The 10,417-nt window shown below is 36.0% G+C and overlaps 1 protein-coding gene across 1 annotated transcript; it reads right to left on the bottom strand.

Annotated features, from left to right (window-relative positions):
* Positions 1 to 7,287: 7,287 nt before the first annotated feature.
* LOC306640337 (olfactory receptor 8G50-like) lies at positions 7,288 to 8,223 on the bottom strand (the record flags this gene model as incomplete). The annotated part of the gene is made up of 1 exon (XM_079104536.1): positions 7,288 to 8,223. One exon carries the CDS (start codon positions 8,221 to 8,223, stop codon positions 7,288 to 7,290), a length of 936 nt encoding a protein of 311 aa, XP_078960662.1.
* Between the last annotated feature and the right edge of the window lie 2,194 nt (positions 8,224 to 10,417).

Below are 10,417 nucleotides of genomic sequence, written 5' to 3' on the forward strand. Positions count from 1 at the left end.
GGCTCGCCCACGTGGCTATCTATGGCTGCGCCATGCTACCTCACGCGCGAGGTTGCTGGGGCTGCCACATGGGGCCGCCTGCGCACGTCGGGGGAGGAGGCGCTGCGCGTGCTCGGCCTCCTACAATATAAAGTTCAAAATTCTGTAAAATAGTGCTTAGGACACAAACATTTGAGGCAAAACTCAAAAACTCAAAATTCAGGAGACGATGGCATCTTTTGAGAGGGACGGGTGTGGGATCAGGCCAGGACCTACTGGGACTTCCACTGGCACCACTCTTTCCCTCAAAGCAGGGAGAGGGACATGCTTGCTGATCTTATCATAGCTCTTCATACTTTATCCTGCTTATCTGGTTGGATCCCATGTAACCACAAGAGTTCCCATGAGAGGGAGTCAGGATGAATAGAGTAAGGAGATGGGACAATGGAAGGAAGAGGTTGGAGTATTGTGGAGGTGGGAACCCAAGCCAAGCAATCCCCAGAACCTCTAGAAGCTGACAAAGGCAAGGCAGGGCTCTCTCCATCAGGCTCCAGAAGAACCACCTCTGTCAACACCATGACTCTGACCTACTGAGGCTGCGTTTGGGCTTCTAACCTACCCAGCTATCTGATAATGAATGTTTGTGGTTTTAAGCCACTAAATGTGTTATAAATCTCTAAGTAATAATAGCAAATTGATATGTATAATAAATAGAAGGGAACACTCAAGTTTTATGTGAGGTGAATACAACTGTGTATCCAATGAGTATTGATCCAACAATAGTATTTAGGATAGTTTAAAATTGGAAAGAGGAATTTAGGACACCATTTAATGTCAGTTTCCACATATAAGTCAAATTATACATTGTTTTTTCTTTCCATATCTGACTATTTCTTTTAACATATCATCTACCAGTTTCATTCATGGTGTTGAAACTTCAGAATCACCTCTTTAAAATTGAGCACTATTTCATGTGTGTATGTGGATTTGTGTACAGACAGACAGAAGGTGAAGTACATGATAATTAGAGTTAATAATACCATATGACACCAAAAAATTTGCAAAGAGAGTACATTTCAGGTGCTCTTACTATCCAAAGAAAGAAAGTGAATGAAGAAAGGAATATGCTAATTTGATCCATTGTAATCATTTCACTATGTTTATCTGTATTAAGAAAATCATATCATGAACTTTAAAAATTTATTCGTGTATATTTTTCCACATTTTTATTGACACATTTCAATTATGCAGAATGGAGTAATTGTCCATTTTGCTTCCATCAGAACAGATATGAAGGATTTGCTTCCTTTGATTAGATCTGAAAATAAAATTGGAATGAAAATGAAAGACATTCAGAGGACAGCAGCACAGTCCTGTAGGGAAATAAGGATGCTCAGTGCTCAGAAAGGCAGACTGGAGGAGTCCTCAGATTTGCTCCATTTCATTAGTCAGAATGCACTGTGAGCCATGTCATGGCTCCTGGAGCCAAAGTCCCTTCTTCCTTGTGAGGGTTGATGACTTATTATGATTGGGACCATGTGCAGATAGTGTAAACTCTGCAAGCTTTGGTTTCTTCACAGGAATGATTGTAGTATCATATTACTAGAGTAACATAAATATTACAGAGTAATGCATCTGAAGTGATGAGCAAAGCACATACATCTCAGAAAATCTCACTAATGATTATTATTGCAATTGTTACATCATATAACAGTTGTCTGTATTGTAATTTAAAAATAAATCTAGGGCGAATTAGGGACAACCACCAAAGGTAGTGAAGAGACAAGAAATTCTCAGGGCACTTGCTAATACTTCATTTCAAACTCTATCCTTGAACTCTACACATTTCAATTGTTTAAAGTCACCCAGTCCTAGCAACCAATGCACTATGCAAGGTTTCAAAGTTTTTATTTTCATTGACCTTCACTAAGTGTACTAAATATTGTGATTTACTTGCAAAGCAGAAATGCTGGGACTTGGGTTATAGCTCAGTGATGTAGTACTTGTCTGTCATGCCTAATGCCATACGTTTGATTTTCGGCACCTTGAAGAAAAGGAAGGAAGGAAGGAAAGAAGGAAGGAAGGAAGGAAGCAAGCAAGCAAGCAAGCAAAAATCCCAGAAATGCTTGGAATATTTTAATTTGTGAACTGAATGAAAGTATCTGGTAGACAATGCCATAAACCCATCAGGAGTTCTTAAAGAGTCAATAAATGAAAGATGATGACTTCCTCTTCTTCTGGAAACAAAAAAGAAATGTTGGGGGAAATGGAAATGTGTGTATTATAGACATTACTTTGGTTCTATGTGAAGAGTAAGTTATTTGTTGGAAATAAAATTTATATCTGAAGTTCTTACCAAAACTATTCAAAGTATAATTTTGAGATAATAATTGCAATATCTTTATAAATTAAATTTACTTTCATATGCTTGAAATTATTGTGCAAAGTGAAAATTTAATCTGTTGATTTTTAAATAGTTTTTACAGATTTGGGAAGAAGGGGATGTTAAAATTTAAATGTGGCATAAGGCGCTGCTATGGTCCATGGGGATTCAATTATGCCCCCTCCTCTGGGGAACAGGTACATTATTTCCCAAGACAGGGCCCAGAGGGACAGGAAGATGTGTTTTTCTTATCCAATCTTCAGTCCTACTGGGTAGGGCTAACCACAAAGACAAGAACTCCTTGGTCTGACTTACATAAATGCAAAATGGGCACTAGAGTTTGGAGAAGTTTTCAAAGTGAAAGCAAAAAGCTCATGTTGTCGATTTGAAATAAAATATCACCAATGCAAGCCTGGGTTTAGTTTTTGAAGGAGTAACAGATGCACCTCCCATCTGCTGCAATGGAATGTAATCAGAGAGAACATGACATGGGGAGTCAGGGTAGCCTGGTATAATCATACCTCAGTGTGTATTCTCTTCCTTACTGGAGCTTAGGGTCAATTGAAGAAAGGGAAATAAAAATTTACATTCAAATAATTCCATAAGTAGCACAAGCAGAACAGGCTAAGAATATATAGCCATTTCTCTGAAAGAAGGCTGAGGACAGAGGAACAATATGGCAGAACGAGTTAGGAAGGAGTTTCAAAAATGAGTTCCTATAGCAAGAAAGTTGCATTCTTCTGAGACAGATTTTGGTGCATTTTCACTCATCACAACTCATAGTAAATAAACCAATAGCTCATAGAAGTCATTTAGTCTCTAGTGAAAGAGGGTTGACAATAGGTTCCTCATAATGAAAGATAATGAAAAATTTATTAATAAAAAATAGTGAATTTATAAATATTATTTTTATCTATTGCTCCACTAATAAGAAAAAATATATACTGGATGTTGTTTGTTTAATGCCTCACATAATAAGATAAAAATTACATACATGTAAGCCTTATAAAACAGATTCAAGCAATACAAATACTATAATCACATATGTATTATCACACACAAAAATATGGATTAGATATATGTATTTACCTAAACATGAATAGATATATGGATATTTTTGTAGGAAAATAAAATGAGGTATGAACATAAGAGGTAAGTAGCACATTGAAATTTAAGAAAATGTTTTCCTGTAGTTTTCAAAGAGGGGAATCATACCCGTCTTCTCTCTGTCATTACAAGTTTGTGTTTTATAGGGTGACATAATGTGACTTTGCATTAAGGTGTTCCTGTCACAGTCCAGCTGATAAAAACAAAAGCACTGTTTTATGCCTTTTAGGTGAGACAAATGCAATTTAACCAAGCTTAAATTATCAAGCTAGCTTTAAGAATAAAAGCAGCCCTTTGCTGCACCTCTGGATACCTGCAATAGAGAGAGGCAGGGAAGAGCATGATTTTATTTGGAGGTGACCACACTTTTCTCCTTAATGCAAAGCTTTTAAAGGATTTGAAGTTTAAAAGTATCAGAAGAAACCCAACCAAGGCCTGTCATGTGGAAGTGGCACTAAAATAAAAAAGAAACATCTTGTCTCCAAAAAACTGAGAACCTTTTTTAGAAAGGCACAAAAAAAGAAAAATAATGTAGGTGCTGCTATTGTTACCAAAAGCTCAGTTCTTGTGCCTGATGCTAATCCAATAACAAGGACACAATTTTGAGAAAATGAAAAAAAAAAATTGCTTTGCTAGCAAGGAGAAAGAAATGCCAGAGACTCCTGTCCGAGAGGCTGTGATTCTGGCTATTGAGGGAACAGAAGATTTTTTAAAAAGATGATTAAAAATTACGTTTCAGGTGTGCCCTGATTAGGTGGGTTGGGGAATCAAAATCAACTTGCTAATTTGGAGGGGGAGTAGAGAACAAAACATATCTGTTTCAAAATATGCCTCAGTGGCAGAGCAAAAAGGGCTATGTTTAAACTGTGAAGTGAACCACTATTATCTTTCCCCACTGTCAATTTCTGCTTTTCAATTCTATGGAAACCTGGGTGGCAACATGCCCAAGCTTCTTTCTGTTGACAAAAGGTAAAATTACGGGGAAGTGGCCCAAAATCCTTGTTCTCTATCTGGTGGGGCATATACAGTTCAGGGTTTTTAGCGTTTGGGCAGTCTAGCAGTCCACGGTAGCAGTAGGAGGATGACTAAAGAAAGCATACGTAGGACAGGTATCATGCTAGGACAACAATAAACAAGACGGCAAAACATTCCTCTTTTGCAAACAATTAGTACAAAAGCAATTAATATTTCAGTTGGTCTCTGAAAACCATGAAGTCAATAACTCATTAAAGTTTAAGGCAGGATCTAACATGTCATTGATTTGTGAGTGGAGGCCATTTAAGGCTTTATAAAATCAACAGAGTTATTAGAAACATGCACAACATTTAGTTTTTATGATGGTACAGGTGGCCCCTTGAGCTGTAGTTAAGATATCTAATGTAATCTGATTTCTGTAAAATAGCTTTTTTATCACCTTTATATGACTTTATGTTTAGTAGAGGGATCCTTTTAAGTGTGTCACTTACAGATCTCTTGGAAAAGTTAGTGCGATAGGCTGACATATCTGACTCCATGGAAATGTGATAGGCAAGGTTATATGGGCAATGACTAAACAGACTCCATTTTACCTTGAGATTCCATGTTGTGTAGGAAATACTTCTCCCATGGGAACACCCCACCTCTGTACGCATCAACAGTTGCTTAGCACGACATGTTTGGCAACACAAAATGGCAATTCTTATATAATGAAAAATTGTTCTCTTTTTAGTATTTTTCCTAAATATGTCAACAGTGATTGTCTAGGTGTTAGTAACCATTCTTTAATTTGTACCTGAGTAAGATCATTTTGATCCACTTCCTCCTTCTGCTAATGATTTTAGCTCTTGTGATGTTAGTTTGTAATTTTAAATCATAACAACAGACACCTATGATTAATGTACTGACTTATGGTATAAAAACCCTTACAACCATATTATTGGGGTTGTTCTCCCAATAGCCATTTTTGGAGTGTTGTGTGAGACAGTCAGCTGGCTGGCTAATAGAGATTCTCAAATTTGGACTCTCAGTAGTGATCAGTCTGTTCTTAGGTTGTGTCCCACAACAGTTAGGCTTTTTATGTGACAAACACATTTCATTTCTTAGACAAATCTAAGCAAGTATTTTATGCAGTTCAAGGAGAGAAGGTAGAAATTCTCTGAAGCAAAAGGAACTTTAGCAACTGCTAGGACAGTTCCTGAGTTACTCGCTTTGCTTACAGAAAAACTTCTCTGGTTTAGCTGGAGTCAAAATCACCCCACCTCCTCATTCTACAGCAACCAGCTTTCAAAAAGTTTACCAGGCACCTTGAATCCTCTGCATGGAAGTCCTATGTTCCAAACTTGCCCAAGAAAATGGGAGCAGGGGCTGCACTTGAGTCCCATCTGAGTCACCAATCCATGATCAAAAGTTTGGTTCTTGTCCCTGATGTCAATCCAATAATGAGGACATGGTTATGAGAAAATGGAAAAAGAAGTTTTATTGCTTTGCTAGCAAAGGAAAAATATAGGGGACTTCTGTCCCAAAGGCTGAAATTCTGCCCATCTATGGAAACAGAGGGTTTTTAAAGAAGTGATTTAAAAGTAACATTCCAGGTGTGCCCTGACAGGGACTTGAAATTTACTTGCTAATTTGGGGGAGGGAAAAGAGGAAACACACGTTCATTTTAAAATAAGCATCAGCAACAGAACACCATGAGCTATTTTCAAAGCATAAAGTGGACTTTGTTAAACAAAGTGGACTTTGTTTTTCAGTGGGAACTGAAAAACTGATGAATGCCACCGAGAGACTTATTGAGGGGGAACAGTTACTTCCAGAAGACTAACTCGAGTTTTCTGGTTGCTGTTTAAAGAGACGCCAATATGAGCTTAATTGAGAAATGGGAAAGAAGCAAATGTGCTTCTTGGAAGTTTCCTTCCTTGTGCCACACCCTGCCACGAAAAAAAAAAAAAAAAAAAAAAAAAGAATCAGTTCTTTTTTTCCAGAGTGAATAATGATCTTTTGTTAGAAGGAATATCTGTAATGAGTCAAAAAAAAAATTGTTGAATTTAATTTTTGCATTTGAAGAAATACTACATGCACAAGTAAATGACAAAAAGATCATCTCCAACTTTGAGATTCTATAATGAAGGTTGGAAAAAATTATCTCTTTGGAGTAAGGGAAAATGAGTACAGAATTATGAAAAAATAGGGTAATTACATCATTCCTAAACTGGGGAGCAAGGATTATTGCATGGATTCATGTAAAAGTAGTCATAATGTTTTAATCATGCATATCATTATCATTCTTTACAACTATAGGGTTATCTCCTTGTGAGTTGGAACAATCTTATCACTCATCTCATGCTTCCATATTTCCTAGTAGAGTTCTACAAACTTAGTAAGAATTAGGCCTTATACTTCTTGCATTTCAAATTGTTATATTTAGTTATTTATTTTAAAGACGAGACTTTCAGAAATGTTTGCCAGTAAACTTAGTCATAAAGAACAGGTATATAAAATATTGAGAATATGAAAGGATACTAACCAAATATATTTATTCCTGAATTAAGATAAAAAAAAAACTTGCCTAAAATTCAACCCTAAGGAATTTTTAAAGGTTTTTAAATGTGTTTAGATGTGATACAGGTTATTCTGCACAAATGGATAACGGGGCATCCCGAAGAGGTGCTGTCCTCCTTGTATCTGATCCTGCGAATCCAATATTTTCCTTGACACCTTTCTCCCAAGAAATCAAGTACTATCTTTAATCTCATGACTTGTGTATATACATTGCTATCTCTGGACTGCTTCCTTATCAAATCTCCAGAAATTTTAAATTTTTACAAAGCAAAATACTCTTTTCACAGGACACTTCTTTTTTCAAGGAACTTATATAGGGCAAGTTTCACATCTTTATTTCTCAAACTATAGATTACAGGGTTCAGCATGGGCACAATAATAGTATAAAACACAGAGGACACTTTCCCTTGGTCCATGGAGCTGACCGATGTGGGCTGCAGATACATGAATGCAACAGAACCAAAGAAGAGAGCAACAGCTGAGATGTGGGAGCTGCAGGTGCTAAAGGCTTTGTACCTTCCCTCAGAGGAGCGAATGCGCAGTATGCTGGCAATGATGAATATATAAGAGCTAAGGATGGTCAGGGTTGGGACCAGGATATTAAAAGAACTGAAACACAGAACTAGCACTTCATTTACAAAAGTACTGGAGCAGGAGAGCTCTAATAGTGGAAGTACATCACAAAAATAGTGGTTGATTATATCAGCATTACAGAAAAGCACTCTTAGCATGCAGACTGTGTGAGCTGTGGCACCAATCAAGCCCATACTGTACACTCCAACTAGCAACCAAGAGCAAGCTTGATAAGACATGGTTACATTGTAAAGCAAGGGGCTACAGATGGCAACATAGCGGTCATATGCCATGGCACCCAACATGTGACATTCTGATATAACAAACACAAGGAAGAAATAGAGCTGAGTCATGCATTCAGGGTAGGAGATGGTGTTCTTCTGCACCACAAAGTGCACCAGCATTTTGGGGATAATGACAGTGGATTGGCAGAGGTCGATGAAAGACAGACTGCTGAGGAAATAGTACATGGGGGTGTGCAGGTGTGAGCTGAGCCCAATCAGCAGGATCATGCCCAGGTTCCCTACCACTGTGAACATGTAGACTCCTATGAAGAAGAGGAAGAGGGGCAGCTGGAGCTCTGGCTTCTTTGTTAATCCAATGAGGATAAATTCAGTTACTGTGGAATGGTTTCCTTGTGTCATTTTCTTCTTTGGATTCTATGGAGGAAGAGAAAACAAATTTGATGTATTTATTATCTCACTGAAGTGTGAACCATAATTTGAGTCTTTTTCACCAATTTTCTCCTTTTTTTTTGCTAACTCTTCTTCTGTGTTTGCAGCCAAAAACCTGAGATCCCCAAAATATGGGGAATGTCAATAAATATCAGAGTTTTCCTAATCTGTGTTATTTGGTAAAAGAGTGGTTATTAGTACCCAGTCCCTGATAATCCAAAGAATTCTTCTGATAACTATTACTGACTGTTTCAAGAACTTTTCATGCCTAATTTCTAATATTTTCAAGTGTTTTGTAGGGTAAATATTTTGCCTATGTGAAAATAACAACAGCAAAAAAAAAAAAAAAAAAAAAAAACAAAAAACACATAACCAATGTCACACATAATGGAGAAAGTTTGAGAAACTTTACCCCTAAGCTATTGAACATGTCAAGATGTTTATACCCTGCACTTTTATTCAACATTATACTGAAAGCTCTAGCTAGTGAAATCAGATAAGAAAACAAAATTAAAAGGTATTGAGATCTGAAAGCAAAACATAAAACCAGCTATATTTTTAATGGTGCAATAAAATTCTAAGGAATTATTAGCAAAGAACTATTAGGATGAATTTAAAAGTTCACAAACATGATAGAATACAAGATCAATAGAAAAATTGAATGGTATTTCATACACTTGCAACGAACAATCAAAAAATTGCATTTAAAATGACTTGAAGAAGAATAAAATACTTGGGGATAAATTAAGTAGAATAAATGCCAGTCATTATGCATAAAGTTACAAAACATTGTTTCAAGGATAAAAACCCTACATAAATGGAAAACCATACTATATTCATGTATCAACAATACTCAATTTGGTCAAAATGGCTGTACTTCCCTAATTGTTGCATAAGTGTAGTGCAAGCCCTACTAAAATCCTCACTGTTATGGTAGATATTTATACTCTGATCATAAAATTCCTACAAGAATCTAGGGGTCATAGAATAATCAAAGCAAACTGATAAAAGCAGAATAAACTTGGAGATCTCACATTTCCTACTGAGAAGTTTCAACACTAATCTATAATCAAGATAGTATGATATTACATAAGTTCGGATGCACAGCTTAATGAAATAGAATTGGCAATACAGAAAACAAATTCATATCTATGAAGAATTAATTATAAGTGTTTCATGAAAATTCCATAATTTCAACTTATGATGCTATGACAATTAAATTGGGACATGTAAAGGAATTAATATGGATCTCTCACACAGTTCACAAAAACAATTGGAACTATTACTGTACGAATATTAGAACAAAACCCCACAAGACTAATTCCTATGACCTTTGATTGAAGATAAGTGCTTTTTATAAGATTCCCAAATGAGAGGCTAACATAGAAAAAAATAGTAAATGAACATAATAAGTATGAAGGAAAAGGAACTCTTCTTCATTATTGGTAGGATCATGCATTAGTAGAATCACTATGGATATCAGCATGGGGATCTCAAAAGACTAGAAATGAAAATACCATGTGGGACAGCTATACCACTCTTTGGTATTTGTCCAAAAAATTAAGGTCAACATATTATAGAGATAGATGCCTACCTATGTTTATGGAAGCACAATTAAAGATAAGATAATTCATGAAACTGGCATAGGTATATGTCAACAGATGAATGCATAAAGAAAATATGGTGTATATACACAATGGAGTTTTATTTTACCATAAAGAATGAAGTTATATCATTTGCAGGAAAATGGGTGGAAATGGAGAGCATCATGTTAAGAAATATATGTTAGACTCAGAAAGAGAGGTATTTTATAATTTTTCCTCATACATGGCAACTGGAGAGAAAAAGAAAGTAAAGCTCATGCAAATAAAAAGAAAACAGTAGTGTTGAAGAAGGAGACAATGGGGGCAGGGGAGAAGAGGAAAAAGGAAAGTACCAGGGATTGGAATATGTTGTATTATGTCACACAAATATATAAATGTGCCACATGAAACACACAATACTATAAAATACTATAAAATTTTTACATACCAATGAAAAATGTAAAAAGACATCAACCTGAAAATAACAAGACAACAAACAGAATGGAAAAACATATTTTCAGGTAATGTATCTGATGGAGAAATTGCAGTTCGTTTACATAAAGGATTATTAAATATTATCA

This window comes from Sciurus vulgaris (genome assembly GCF_902686455.1).
Source record: "Sciurus vulgaris genome assembly, chromosome: 11".
In the NCBI taxonomy this organism is placed as follows: Eukaryota; Metazoa; Chordata; class Mammalia; order Rodentia; family Sciuridae; genus Sciurus; species Sciurus vulgaris.